At 36.8% G+C, this 15595-nt stretch overlaps 2 protein-coding genes across 6 annotated transcripts; one reads left to right on the top strand and one right to left on the bottom strand.

Annotated features, from left to right (window-relative positions):
* The first annotated feature begins 303 nt into the window (after window positions 1-303).
* Window positions 304-2899, top strand: LOC112776427 (UPF0426 protein At1g28150, chloroplastic). Of its 5 annotated transcripts, none has more exons than XM_025820588.3 (5): window positions 304-647; window positions 718-792; window positions 875-1072; window positions 1572-1643; window positions 2628-2899. In XM_025820588.3, the coding sequence occupies exons 2-5, from the start codon at window positions 748-750 to the stop codon at window positions 2805-2807; spliced, it is 495 nt and encodes a 164-aa protein (XP_025676373.1). In that variant the 5' UTR covers window positions 304-647; window positions 718-747; the 3' UTR covers window positions 2808-2899. The 5 variants fall into 5 exon arrangements, with proteins under 5 accessions (XP_025676373.1, XP_025676374.1, XP_025676377.1 ...); XM_025820589.3 differs by having other exon boundaries at window positions 351-647; window positions 2631-2899; XM_025820592.3 differs by lacking the exon at window positions 1572-1643 and having other exon boundaries at window positions 351-647; window positions 2631-2899.
* Window positions 2900-3016: 117 nt separating this feature from the next.
* Window positions 3017-3865, bottom strand: LOC112776426 (NDR1/HIN1-like protein 6). The gene has a single exon (XM_025820587.3). The coding sequence runs from the start codon at window positions 3863-3865 to the stop codon at window positions 3086-3088; it is 780 nt and encodes a 259-aa protein (XP_025676372.1). The 3' UTR covers window positions 3017-3085.
* Window positions 3866-15595: the final 11730 nt, after the last annotated feature.

Here is a 15595-nt window from a genome sequence, read left to right as displayed (position 1 = left end):
GTGGGCAGAGCAGCTCTTACCTTCGACTGACAAGCACGGCGGAGGACGAGCAGCACGACTATCTAGGGGACATGCGCCCCTGACCAAGATGACGTCTGTGAGCACCACCGCTACCTGGCTACGACGCATGAGCTGGAGATTGGCGTCCGTGGAGAAGTCGTTGACCAGGAGGGAGCATCCGGAACAGACGCAGTACCCAATTGTCGGAGACAGTGAGAGTCACGAGACATGCGGCGGCGGTCTTAGTTAACGCTGATAAGATTTCTTTTGATGAAAGGAGAAGACTGACCCAAAGTACTTCCTGGGTTACATCCATTCTTTTTTGGGAACAAACCAAAAGGCCTAACTATGACACCAACAGAACTCTCTAGAACGAAATCTCGTTCTGAATCACCCTGTCCAGCCGGCTCACCCAACCCTCCAATGAGCCTCGCCAGCTTCCTGACGGCTAGCTGCTTCCAGCCAACAAAAAACACCACATGTCCATAGGAGATGCAATAAAAACAAAAATCTATACATCTATACACTAAATGGACCCATTTAAAAACCACTTTCCGTTCTTTTTTTTTTTTATAATTTTAATGGACTACATTCAACACTTTCCATTTCAATTGCATTCCAGAGTCGGAAGGAGGAAACAAATATAGGTAACAGATTCGGATTTTTATCAATTTGTGTCAAGCTTAAGCGTGATTCGTTCGTGGCTGTGCACTGCAGATTGAAGAAGGAAACTGTAACTACTTTACTATGTCTCTTGTGGTTCACTCTCATCTTCCACTTCCATCCACTTTGGTCCGTTTTCCTTCTTCATCGTTCTTCTTCTTCGTCTTCTTCTTGTATTATTTAATTAACCAACTTATTTGTACTGTCGCAGTGGAAATCGAAGCAGAAAATTAGGTTAAACCCGCTATCGTCACCCTCATTCATAGCCAGCAGAAGCAGCAGAAATTTCGGGTGCAGTGCTATTAATATGAATTATAATAATAAGAATGATAGCAGTAATTCTTCAAATGGGGTCACATGGTGTTTCTTCAATCCAGCGAAAGACCCCATCATTCAAGAAGCTCTCAAGGTAATTATTAATTTTATTCTAATAAGGTAGTTCTAGTTCTCCAAAAGTTTAGGTGATTCTAGAATAGCTTAGCTTTCATAACAGTTTAAGCAACCCTAATTTGTATCCTAAACCTGCAAAATAGAAATCGAAATTTGTCAAACCTTGATATGATAAACCCTAATTTTTTTGTTTCTTTTTCTTTACATAATCATGAGAACAGAAATCAGTGAAAATGAAAACAGAATCTGGAAAAGGATATAACTTCTGGAAATATATGATTGCTTTAACTTAGGGCTAAAGTCAAAACTGCAAAAAGATTTAGCTTTGTTGGTAGTAGTCATGATATAGGGGGGTCCATTGATATCTTTGAATGTTTGCTTTGGTTGACTGGTGGTTATGGTATGGGGAACAAATAATGATATTCCTGCTCCAGATAAATGTGTCATGAAACCTTTTGTGTCTACACTTTAAATTTCAGTTTAAGCTGAATTGATTATTTACATTCATAATTTTGTAGCGCTTTCCCTATGCTGATTCGCTAATGATTGAGTTCTCAACAGACGAAACTGCAGGTGGAAGACGGATTAAAGTGAGTTGGGAGTTTGGACTAATATACTGAAAACATGACATGACATGAACTTATCCGTTAAATTGAATTTCTCTATCATAAGGCAACTAGTGGTAGTAAAATTTGACTAAAATATCTTCACATTGGGATGAAGTTATTAGTTACAATTATTCCATTTTACAGCATTAGTACCTCAGTCTAGACATAACTGTATACTTTTAAATGTACATGGGAGTTAAGGAAATGGTGGAGAAATTTAAATATTAGATAAATTTATGTTGAGTTTACAAAAGTTCCCTTATAATTCTATTTTTCTTCCTTAATTATCGCTTTCCTCTCTCTTCCTTTCTTCCACTACTTCCTGTCTTTCTTTCATAGATAATATGAGTTAATAAACTCATATAATATGGGTGTAAGAGTAACTCTTTTTTGTTAGTATATCATTCGCAGACCAAGTATGATACAAAAGTCATTTTCAGTTGTAGTAGTTTTCTGCGTAATTGGAATTACATTTGCTAATTTAACTGAGTGTGATTGATACTGGAGTATATGTTAAGCATACACATACAGGCCACTGTAGAAAGAACATGCATTCTCTCACCGATAGAAGTTTGATCATAGAATCATAACTTCTTTAGATGAATGTATTTATTTGACAAATTTTATGCCATCAATGAAAATACTTCTCTCTAGGGCTTTTCAATGCTCAGCTTTGAGAAGCTAAATGAAAAGCTTGTTCCTTTTTGAACAATTACTGACTAACTATCTGAACTAGCCAATTTGAAACCTTGTTAGTTTGATAAATGGCTAACACTAGTCTCAACTTTGTTTTGCCCAGTTCATACCTCCTGACCCAAAGATATGGCGAAATTGACTTTTGTCAAAGTACTATTAGCTAAAGGAACATTAGCTAAAGGAACATTCTGCATGAAATGATGTTCATAGTTTTTGGCATTGCAATTTGATGATGTTCTTACCTCTCTACTTTGATTGGATATACATCAGCAGGAACCGGTAGCATTCTTGGGTGGCGTGTTTGCAGGTATTTTGAGGCTTGATTTGAATGAGGAGCCACTGAAGGAATGGATTACGAGGACTGTGGAAGCTGCTGGTATTAGTGAAGAAGAAACTGGTGCAGAAGGCTCAACAACTGAAGCAGCTCCTCAAGAGATTCAGATTGAATAATCACTGGAATTGTTTCTTCTGTATACAAGTTTTTATGAAACCATACTGATAATGCAATAAAAATTGGTTCAATTTGATTATAGGCATTAAAAGCAGGTATCATGAAATCTCAAATCTGTATGTCTATCGTTACTGGGAGGGGGAAAAACGGTAAGATACTGGCTATAGCTGTATCTTAGTGAAAAATCAATAAATATTCAAACCCCATATTGAAAATAATGAAATCACATTATATAAGGCAAACATAATATCTAGCCCTCTCATGTACACGCTCAAATCTAAGGTTTCATCCTAAATTTACAGTTGCTAGCCTTGATGCTTATGAGATTATTAGATGACAAGCTATCCACCAGCAACTGGCATTCCCCCAAGACCTTCACCTTCCTCAGCTTCAGCATCCCGAGCTTGATTGCTACCGGCGCCTTCACCTTAAGATCCAATGGAATCCTTCCTGTCTGCTGTTGCTGCTGTATCGCTGCCATAATTGTGCTCCCGGCCTGCACCTGACCACTCAAGGACAAATTCAGAACTGTCCTGTTTTGATGTCCTTGGTAGAATTCCGGCAGCGAGCCTTGGCAGAGTTCAGTGTTTGTATACCATACACTCATTCTCCCATCCTTTTCATAGTATATACCAATCTTCTTGTTTGGATTTGTTGCTGTGATCCTCACTTCGAACTTGGCATACAAACTCATGTCGAAGTTGAGCCTAAGATCATTGATCCTTAAGGTGTCAACTGAGTAATCTGGAAGCTTTGGTTTGAAGACAAAGTAGATGGTTGTGGCGATTGCAGCAATGAGAATGAACAAGAGGAAAATCAAGAATAATGTCCAACATAAGCACCTGCAGAAGCAGCTTCTTGATCTTTTCTTTGGTGGTAACGGTATAATTGGTGGCATGGCATGTGAATGTTGCAACAGAAGAGGAGAAGGACGATGATAAGGGTTACTACTGCCCTTTTCTGATCTCGAGGAACCTGGAGGTACCAATGGAGTGGTAGGTGGCGGTGGAGCTTCCACCACCACAGGGTGGATCCTCTGTCTCTGATGATCTGCCATGAATGAACAATGGTGAAGTTTTTTTATTATTATTATTTATTTTGGATGAGGAAGCTAATTTTGTCACTTTAATTTTTGTGGTGATATATAACAACACATTAAGACCCTTTTTATTTTGTTGTTCTAGTGAAGAATGTGATGCATTTGTTGATGCCTACATGTGGACTTTGCTTATTTGACCTTTTTTTCTAAATTGTTTCAATTACTATTGTTGTTGATTGGTCTCTCACAAAAAGCACTGTGGTATGGTTGCCTTCCCCACCTACAAAAAGAATGTAAATATACCAAAATATAGAGTGGTTGTTCATCTAGATTTTGTTGAATTACATGCTCAGATACAAGCGTTTTTATTTTTTTATTTTTATTTTTTTTTCGTAATTTAGTAGTATTATATTATATATTATTACCATACTCAAAGTTCGTCGGCACATCTCTATATAATCTATACTATTAGATAGGATATAAATTTTGTATTCCATTTAAAGATGTGTGTTTTAACTAATTACTTAATGTCAAAAGATAAAATGTTTACATAAAATATTTTTTATTTCGTTTTCTTTTGTTGGGGTGGCATCCTGGAATATATGTACACAAAAAGAACACAAAAGAAAATAAAGTGGCATGTGGTGGGTGTTACTGCCACATTGCCATAGGATAAGGGGAAAAAGGAACAGAGAGGTTCTTAGTTCAGTTTTGCTTCCTTGCTTTGTATGTAAGAAAACCTTAACTTGAACATTAAGGCTACGTTCTCACACATAATGCACGAAGACATTGTGGTACACGTAAACATTATTGGCCTTCACCAACAAAATTCACCATGTTTTCTATAATGTTAAACAATCAGAGTTTTTGCCAAAAGATATGTGACAAATCACATGGCATAAAAAATGTAATTACATAACGATGAAAAATGTAGTATTTCCCTTTTCGATGAAACCAAAGTGAAAATGCGTGCAGATCTAATATTGGTCGGGTCAAATTGAATTCGAATTTTATGCCTATGAATTGGCACGGTATCAAATATTTAATATAAAATATTATAAACACAATAAAAATTAATTATAACATTAATTCATATATTTATATATAAATATATATGTTATTTAATTTATTTTTAATTTATATTTATATTTTAACATATAATTTATATAAATATTAGATATAATAATTATTTTTTAATAGGTAAAGTATTATTTTGATTTATAATATTTGGACAAAATTTTTATTTTTTCTTTAACATTTTAAAGGTTTTATTTCTGTTCCAAAAAATTTTAAATATGTTTAATGTAATTCTACTATTAAATTTGACACTGATAATTAACAGAAAAAGTAAAATGAACATTAGCAGGAGGTGGAGGCTAGTGTAGGTTAAGGGAGCAATGTATCCCTAAATTAAAATTTTTAATGTATAAAGATCTTTATTTTTTATATTACTCCCTCTTAATTTTAATTTTTTTTCTAGAGTTATATTTTTATATTAATCTCCTCCTAAAAATTACTCTAACTCCATCCCTGGACGTTAATAATATTATTAATTAAGTCATATCTTTTTCTATGTATTAAAAAAATATAATCAAATTTTTTTATAACGCTTGTTCTTAATTTTTCTTTTGTACAAAACTCCAAATCTTAACAATCAATTATCAACGCTTCAAAATTAAAGGAAAAATTTTTATATTAGTGATCGCTGATGGATCGATTTTACTTACATATTGAAACCAAATATTATTGGCTTTTTAATATGGGAATTGTTTGTGTTAAATTTAATGATAGGACAATATTAAATCCCGCTTAAAACTTTTTTAGAATTGAAATAGAACATTTAAAAATTTTTGGAACTAAAATAAAACATTTAAAATGTCATATACTAAATTAGAATTCGGATTTTTTTACTTAAATAAAATAAACACCTTCCAAAATTACTTGATTCCTCTAAAGCAAAATTTAAAACGTGAATTTTCTATTCTTAATAATATATAAATCGTCTCAGGGCCTTGTGGTTTATATAATATGTTAACTATTACACCCTAGGATGATTTATGCAAGAATAATTTCTGAAAAAACACCCATAAATCGTTCTAGGGTAGCCAACTTTACAAATTGAGAGTAAATCATCCCAAGGTGAGAGAATTTACGCATTTCGTGGCAAAAACACAAGGGACTGACACGATTTATGTGCAACAACTAACCCTCAGCACCTAGCCACGATTTATGTTCAAAACTACACACTCTCAACACCAAATCACGATTTACCCTCAACTTACCTAACCCTGAGGAGGCTACGACGATTTATACTCGGTTTGGAAGCTGAAGATGTTGCAGCGATTAACCTTGCACACAAAGAGTCATCATTTTCACCATATCCAAGCTGTTGGAGAGAAGGTTAGGGAGGAAGAGATCCTGCAGCAGTGGGAGAAGGGGTGGTGAGTGGAGGCATCAAGGCGTACAGCGGCGAGGTTGCGGCGGCAGATGTGTGTCACAGAACGGCGATTTGTGCGGCAGAGTGGGAAGAATCAACCCTGAGGTAAGGATGGCTGCCAATGAGGGAGATATATACCGCCTAAACAGTATTGTGTATGTTGCCAAATTTATCAATGAAAAGGTTAGTTATCAGAATCTGTATTTAGTTGATTTAGTTGATGTCATTGATCTATTGATGACGTTTATATCCTTATAAATTTAATCTAATTTCAATATGAATATCTAATGAGATCATGGCTGGTTTAAAGGCCGATAGGTGTGATTGACTGTTAGAACATTTGTGATTATGAAATTTAGGGTTTTATTATTTAGTGAATTTTCAAGTTTTTGGATGATTATAAAGGATGTTAGACTTAGGTGAACCTAGCGACTTAAAATCAGAAATTTCATTTATAATGCATTTATGCTTGTGATGTTAGACTTGTGATATTATAATGAATACCTATAACTTGGCCTGTTTTACATCATTGGCTTATTCCATATTATTTTTTTTACTTTGAATTATATATTTTTTATGTATACTAACCCCATAAGTTGTGGCCTTAATATTTCTGTTTTATCAGCCAACTTGATGTATTAGGAGTGTCTGTAGATAATAAAAGATGATAATGCATGACCGTGTAGTTCCCTACTTAGATTGTGCCAATTTACTACATGTTGCAAGGTTGAATAATTATTGGTTCAAGCTTGATGAGCCACTGATAAGTGCATTTGTGGAGTGATAGCGTCCTGAGACCCATATGTTTCATATGCCATTTGGAGAGTGCATGATAACTGATGAGCGGATAATTTATACGCTTTTTGGCACTGTTTTTAGTAGAATCTGGTTACTTTTAGGGATGTTTTCATTAGTTTTTATGTTAAATTCACATTTCTGGACTTTACTATGAGTTTGTGTGTTTTTCTGTGATTTCAGGTATTTTTTGACTGAAATTGAGGGACTTGAGCAAAAATCAGATTCAGAGGTTGAAGAAGGACTGCTGATGCTGTTGGATTCTGACCTCCCTGCACTCAAAGTGGATTTTCTGGAGCTACAAAACTCAAAATGACGCGTTTCCAATTGCGTTGGAAAGTAGACATCCAGGGCTTTCCAGCAATGTATAATAGTCCATACTTTGAACGAGTTTAGACGACGTAAAATGGCGTTGAACGCCAGTTCTACGCTCTTGTCTGGAGTTAAACGCCAGAAACAAGTCACAAACCAGAGTTGAAAGCCAGAAATACGTTACAACCTGGCGTTCAACTCCAGAAAGAGCCTCTGCACGTGTAACATTCAAGCTCAGCCCAAGCACACACCAAGTGGGCCCCGGAAGTGGATTTATGCATCAATTACTTACTTTTGTAAACCCTAGTAGCTAGTTTATTATAAATAGGACTTCTTACTATTGTATTAGACATCTTTGATCAGTTGTATGCTATCTTAGATCACGTTTTGGGGGCTGGCCATTCGGCCATGCCTGGACCTTTCACTTATGTATTTTCAACGGTAGAGTTTCTATACTCCAGAGATTAAGGTGTGGAGCCCTGCTGTTCCTCAAAGATTAATGCAAAGTACTACTGTTTTCTATTCAATTCAACTTATTCCGCTTCTAAGATATTCATTCGCACTTCAACCTGAATGTGATGAACGTGACAATCATCATCATTCCCCATGAACGCGTGCCTGACAACCACTTCCGTTCTACCTTCGATTGAATGATTATCTCTTAGATCTCTTAATCAGAATTTTCGTGGTGTAAGCTAGATTGATGGCGGCATTCATGAGAATCCGGAAAGTCTAAACCTTGTCTGTGGTATTCCGAGTAGGATTCAGGGATTGAATGACTGTGACGAGCTTCAAACTCGCGAGTGCTGGGCGTAGTGACAGACGCAAAAGGGGGGGTGAATCCTATTCCAGCATGATCGAGAACCTCAGATGATTAGCCGTGCTGTGACAGAGCATTTGGACCATTTTCACAAGAGGATAGGATGTAGCCATTGACAACGGTGATGCCCTTGCATAAAGCCAGCCATGGAAAGGAGTATGATTGATTGGATGAAGGCAGCAGGAAAGCAGAGGTTCAGAGGAACGAAAGCATCTCTATGCGCTTATCTGAAATTCTCACCAATGATTTACATAAGTATTTCTATCCTTAGTTTATTATTTATTTTCGAAAACTCCATAACTATTTTATATCCGCCTGACTGAGATTTACAAGGTGACCATAGCTTGCTTCATACCAACAATCTCCGTGGGATCGACCCTTACTCACGTAAGGTTTATTACTTGGACGACCCAGTGCACTTGCTGGTTAGTTGTATCGAAGTTGTGACAAATTATGAATTGAGATTAGAGCACCAAGTTTTTGGAGCCATTACCAGAGATCACAATTTCGTGCACCAAGTTTTTGGCGCCGTTGCTGGGGATTGTTCGAGTTTGGACAACTGACGGTTCATCTTGTTGCTCAGATTGGGTAACTTTCTTTTCGTTTTGTTTTCAAAAATTTTTCAAAAATCTTTCAAAAACTTCTCATCTGTTTTCGAAAAAAATAAAAAATATTTTAAAATAAAAATGTTTTCAAAAATATATTTTTCTTCAGAATTTTTAAGAATGATTTCTAGTGTTTCATGAAGCATGGCTGGCTGTAAAGCCATGTCTAATTCCTCTGTAGGGCATGTTAGGCTTGTCATGTCTGAGTTACATACTAAAGCTTGGCTGGCTATTAAGCCATGCCTGACCCTTTGATTGGAGCTTTAGACTAAAGAGCATAAGATTCCTGGAATTCATATTAAAAATTTTGGAATCCTTATTTTTCTTTTTCAAAATGATTTTCGAAAAAATTAAAAGAAAATACAAAAAAATCATAAAATCATAAATATCAAAAAAAATATTTTGTATTTCTTATTTGAGTCTTGAGTCAGATTTAAAGTTTGGTGTCAATTGCATGTTCATCTTGCATTTTTCGAAAAATTCATGCATTCATGGTGTTCTTCATGATCTTCAAGTTGTTCTTAGTAAGTCTTCTTGTTTGATCTTGATGTTTTCTTGTTTTGCATCTTTTCTTGTTTTACATGTGCCTTTTTGCATCCATAGAGTCTAAACATGAAAGATTTCTAAGTTTGGTGTCTTGCATGTTTTCTTTGCATATAAAAATTTTCAAAAATATGTTCTTGATATTCATCATAATCTTCAAAGTGTTCTTGGTGTTCATCTTGATATTCATAGTGTTCTTGCATTCATCACATACTTTGATCCTAAATTTTCATGCATTGCATCATTTTGCATGTTTTTCTCTCTCATCATAAAAATTCAAAAAATAAAAAAAAAATCTTTCCCTTTTTCTCTCTTAAAATTTTGAAAATTAGATTTGACTTTTTCAAAAATTTTTAAAATCTAGTTGTTTTCATGAGTCAAGTCAAAATTTTCAATTTAAAATCCTATCTTTTTCAAAAATCAAATCTTTTTCAATTTTCTTAGTTATTTTCGAAAATTACAAAAATATTTTTCAAAAATATTTTTCTTACCTTTATATCATAATTTTCGAAAATAACATCATCAATTAATGTTTTGATTCAAAAATTTCAAGTTTGTTACTTGCTTGTTAAGAAAGATTCAAACTTTGAGTTCTAGAATCATATCCTGTGATTTCTTGTGAATCAAGTCATTAATTATGATTTTAAAAATCAAATCTTTTTTCAAAAACTAATTTCAATCATATCTTTTCAAAAATATCTTCTTATCTTATCTTTTTCAAAAATTTGATTTCAAAATATCTTTTCTAACTTCCTAACTTCTTATCTTTTCAAAATTTGTTTCAACTAACTAACTAACTTTTTGTTTGTTTCTTATCTTTTTCAAAACTACCTAACTAACTCTCTCTCTCTAATTTTCGAAAATATCTTCCCTCTTTTTCAAAATTTCTTTTTAATTAACTAATTATTTTCATTTTTTATTTTAATTTTCGAAAATTACTAACACTTTTCAAAAATTATTTTCGAAAATCACTAACTCTTTTTCAAAAATTATTTTCGAAAATCCTTCTCCCTCATCTCCTTCTAAGTATTTATTCATCTACTAACACTCCTCTTCATCTCACATCACTGCTCCTATCCTTATCCTTGTGTTTGGATTCTTCATTCTTCTTCACCCCTATTCCTTTTCTTCTTCTACTAACTATAAGGAACCTCTTTACTGTGACATAGAGGATTCCTCTTCTTTTCTTGTTCTCTCCTCTTTCTTATGAGCAGGAACAAGGAAAAAGACATTCTTGTTGAAGCTGATCCAGAACCTGAAAGGACTCTGAAGAGGAAACTAAGAGAAGCTAAGTTACAACAATCCAGAGACAACCTTATTGAAAATTTCGAACAAGTAAAGGAGATGGCAGCCGAACCCAACAACAATAATGCAAGGAGAATGCTTGGTGACTTTACTGCACCAAATTCCAATTTACATGGAAGAAGTATCTCCATTCCTGCCATTGGAGCAAACAACTTTGAGCTGAAACCTCAATTAGTTTCTCTGATGCAGCAGAACTGCAAGTTTCATGGACTTCCATCTGAAGATCCTTTTCAGTTCTTAACTGAATTCTTGCAGATATGTGATACTGTTAAGACTAATGGAGTAGATCCTGAAGTCTATAGGCTCATGCTTTTCCCTTTTGCTGTAAGAGACAGAGCTAGAGTGTGGTTGGACTCTCAACCCAAAGACAGCCTAAACTCTTGGGATAAAATGGTCACGGCTTTCTTAGCCAAGTTATTTCCTCCTCAAAAGCTGAGCAAGCTTAGAGTGGATGTTCAAACCTTCAGACAGAAAGAAGGTAAATCCCTTTATGAAGCTTGGGAAAGATACAAGCAGCTGACCAAAAAGTGTCCTTCTGACATGCTTTCAGAATGGACCATCCTGGATATATTCTATGATGGTTTATCTGAGATATCAAAGATGTCATTGGATACTTCTGCAGGTGGATCCATTCACCTAAAGAAAACGCCTGCAGAAGCTCAAGAACTCATTGACATGGTTGCTAATAACCAGTTCATGTACACTTCTGAGAGGAATCCTGTTAATAATGGGACGCCTATGAAGAAGGGAGTTCTTGAAATTGATACTCTGAATGCCATATTGGCTCAGAACAAAATATTGACTCAGCAAGTCAATATGATTTCTCAGAGTCTGAATGGAATGCAAGCTGCATCCAACAGTACTCAAGAGGCATCTTCTGAAGAAGAAGCTTATGATCCTGAGAACCCTGCAATAGCAGAGGTGAATTACTTAGGTGAACCTTATGGAAACACCTATAATCCATCATGGAGGAATTATCCAAATCTCTCATGGAAGGATCAACAAAAGCCTCAACAAGGCTTTAATAATGGTGGAAGATACAGGTTTAACAATAGTAAACCTTTTCCATCATTCACTCAGCAACTGACAGAGAACTCTGAACAAAATACTTCTAATCTAGCAAACTTAGTCTCTGATCTATCTAAGGCCACTGTGAGTTTCATGAATGAAACAAGATCCTCCATTAGAAATTTGGAAGCACAAGTGGGCCAACTGAGTAAAAGGATCACTGAAATTCCTCCTAGTACTCTCCCAAGCAATACAGAAGAAAATCCAAAAGGAGAGTGCAAGGCCATTGAATTGATCACCATGGCCGAACCTGTAAAGGAAGGAGAGGACGTGAATCCCAGTGAGGAAGACCTCCTGGGACGTCCAGTGAACAATAAGGAGTTTCCCTCTGAGGAACCAAAAGATTCTGAGGCTCAACTAGAGACCATAGAGATTCCATTAAACCTCCTTATGCCATTCATGAGCTCTGATGAGTATTCCTCTTCTGAAGAGAATGAGGACGTCACTGAGGAGCAAGTCACCAAGTACCTTGGTGCAATCATGAAGCTGAATGCCAAATTATTTGGCATTGAAACTTGGGAAGATGAACCTCCCTTGTTCACCAATGAACTAAGTGATCTGGACCAACTGACATTGCCTCAGAAGAAACAGGATCCTGGAAAGTTCTTAATACCTTGTACCATAGGCACCATGATCTTTAAGGCTCTGTGTGACCTTGGTTCAGGAATAAACCTCATGCCCCTCTCTGTAATAGAGAAACTAGGAATCTATGGGGTGCAAGCTGCTAAAATCTCTTTAGAGATGGCAGACAATTCAAGAAAACAGGCTTATGGACAAGTAGAGGACGTGTTAGTAAAGGTTAAAGGCCTTTACATCCCTACTGATTTCATAGTCCTAGATACTGGGAAGGATGAGGATGAATCCATCATCCTAGGAAGACCTTTCCTAGCCACAGCAAGAGCTGTGATTGATGTGGACAGAGGAGAATTGATCCTTCAAATAAATGAGGACAACCTTGTGTTTACAACTCAAGGATCTCTCTCTGCATCCATGGAAAGGAAGCTTAAAAAGCTTCTCTCAAAGCAGAGTCAAACAGAGCCCACACAGTCAAACTCTAAGTTTGGTGTTGGGAGGCCACAACCAAACTCTAAGTTTGGTGTCAAACCCCCATATCCAAACTCTAAGTTTGGTGTTGGGAGGTCTCAACAAAGCTCTGCACATCTGTGAGGCTCCATGAGGGCCCACTGTCAAGCTATTGACATTAAAGAAGCGCTTGTTGGGAGGCAACCCAATGTTTATTTATCTAATTTTCATTGTTTTTCATGTTTTATTAGGTTCATGATCATGTAGAGTCACAAAATAAATATAAAAATTGAAAACGGAATCAAAAACAGCAGAAGAAAAATCACACCCTGAAGGAAGACCTTACTGGCGTTTAAACGCCAGTAAGAAGCATGTTTTGGGCGTTCAACGCCAGAACAGAGCATGGTTCTGGCGCTGAACGCCAGAAATGGGCAGCATCTGGGCGTTTGAACGCCAGAAATGCACCCTGGAGAAGAGCTGGCGCTGAACGCCCAGAACAAGTATGGTTCTGGCGTTCAACGCCAGAAATAGGCTACAAATGGGAGTTCAACGCCCAGAACAAGCACCAATCTGGCGCTGAACACCCAGAGTTGTGTGCAAAGGCATTTTGCATGCCTAATTGGGTGCAAGGTTGTAAATCTTTGAACACCTCAGGATCTGTGGACCCCACAAGATCACCTCAGGATCTGTGGACCCCACAGGATCCCCACCTACCTCCACTTACTTCTTCTCACCCCTCTTTCACACAATCCCATAAACACTCTTCCCCAAAACCCTTCACCAATCACCTCAATCTCTCTTCCCCATCACCTCTTCACCACTCACATCCATCCACTCTTCCCCATAAACCTACCTCATAAACTCCACCTACCTTCAAAATTTAAAATCAATTTCCCACCCAAACCCACCCTAAATGGCCGAACTTACCCCCCCTCCCTTCCCTATATATACCCCTCCATTCTTCCTCATTTTCTCACAACACAACCCTCATTTCTCTTCTTGGCCGAAACACACCCCCCCTCTCCATATTTTCTTCTTCTTCTTCATCTATTCTTTCTTCTCTTGCTCGAGGGCGAGCAAAATTCTAAGTTTGGTGTGGTAAAAGCATAAGCTTTTTGTTTTTCCATTACCATTGATGGCACCCAAGACCGAAGAATCCTCTAGAAAAGGGAAAGGGAAGACAAAAGCTTCCACCTTCGAGTCATGGGAGATGGAAAGGTTCATCTCCAAAGCTCATCAAGACCACTTCTATGATGTTGTGACCAAGAAGAAGGTGATCCCCGAGGTCCCTTTCAAACTCAAGAAAAATGAGTATCCGGAGATCCGACATGAAATCCAAAGAAGAGGTTAGGAAGTTCTAACAAACCCCATCCAACAAGTCGGCATCCTAATGGTTCAAGAGTTCTATGCCAATGCATGGATCACTAGGAACCCGAATCCAAAGAATTATGTTACAATGGTTCGGGAGAAATACTTAGATTTTAGTCCGGAAAATGTGAGGTTGGCGTTTAACTTGCCTATGATGCAAGGAGATGAGCGCCCCTACACTAGAAGGGTCAACTTTAATCAAAGGTTGGACCAAGTCCTCATGTACATATGTGTGGAAGGAGCTCAATGAAAGATTGACTCCAAAGGCAAGCCGGTTCAACTAAGAAGACTGGACCTCAAGCCTGTGGCTAGAGGATGGTTGGAGTTCATCCAACGCTCCATCATCCCCACTAGCAACCGATCTGAAGTTACTGTGGATCGGGCCATCATGATCCATAGCATCATGATTGGAGAGGAAGTAGAAGTTCATGAAGTCATCTCCCTTGAACTCTACAAAATAGCCGAAAAGCCCTCCCTTGGGGCAAGGCTAGCTTTTCCTCATCTTATTTGCCATCTATGTTACTCTGCTGGAGCTTTCATAGAAGGAGACATTCACATTGAGAAAGAGAAGCCCATCACTAAGAAAAAGATGGAGCAAGCAAGAGAGCCCATTCATGGAGCTCAAGAGGCACAGGAAGCTCATCACCATGAGATCCCGGAGATGCCTCAAATGCATTTTCCTCCACAAAACTACTGGGAGCAAATCAACACCTCCCTAGGAGAATTAAGTTCCAACATGGGACAACTAAGGGTGGAACATCAAGAGCACTCCATCATCCTTCATGAAATTAGAGAAGATCAAAAAGAATGAGGGAGGAGCAACAAAGACAAGGAAGAGACATAGAAGAGCTCAAGGACATCATTGGTTCCTCAAGAAGAAAACGCCACCATCACTAAGGTGGACTCATTCCTTGTTCTCACTTTTTGTTTTTCGTTTTCTCTATGTTAAATGCTTATCTATGTTTGTGTCTTATTACATGATCATTAGTAGTTAGTAACTTTGTCTTAAAGTTATGAATGTCCTATGAATCCATCACCTCTCTTAAATGAAAACTGTTTTAATTCAAAAGAACAAGAAGTACATGAGTTTCGAATTTATCCTTGAACTTAGTTTAATTATATTGATGTGGTGACAATGCTTCTTGTTTTCTGAATGAATGCTTGAACAGTGCATATGTCTTTTGAAGTTGTTGTTTAAGAATGTTAAAAATGTTGGCTCTTGAAAGAATGATGACAAGGAGACATGTTATTTGATAATTTGAAAAATCATAAAAATGATTCTTGAAGTAAGAAAAAGCAGCAAAGAACAAAGCTTGCAGAAAAAAAAATATATAGGCAAAAAAAAATAGAAAGAAAAAGAAAAAGCAAGCAGAAAAAGCCAAAAGCTCTTAAAACCAAGAGGCAAGAGCAAAAAGCCAATAACACTTAAAACCAAAAGGCAAGGGAAAATAAAAAGGATCCCAAGGCTTTGA

This window comes from Arachis hypogaea, chromosome 19 (assembly GCF_003086295.3).
Source record: "Arachis hypogaea cultivar Tifrunner chromosome 19, arahy.Tifrunner.gnm2.J5K5, whole genome shotgun sequence".
Lineage (NCBI taxonomy): Eukaryota > Viridiplantae > Streptophyta > Magnoliopsida > Fabales > Fabaceae > Arachis > Arachis hypogaea.
This window is presented reverse-complemented; position numbering and strand designations above follow the sequence as displayed.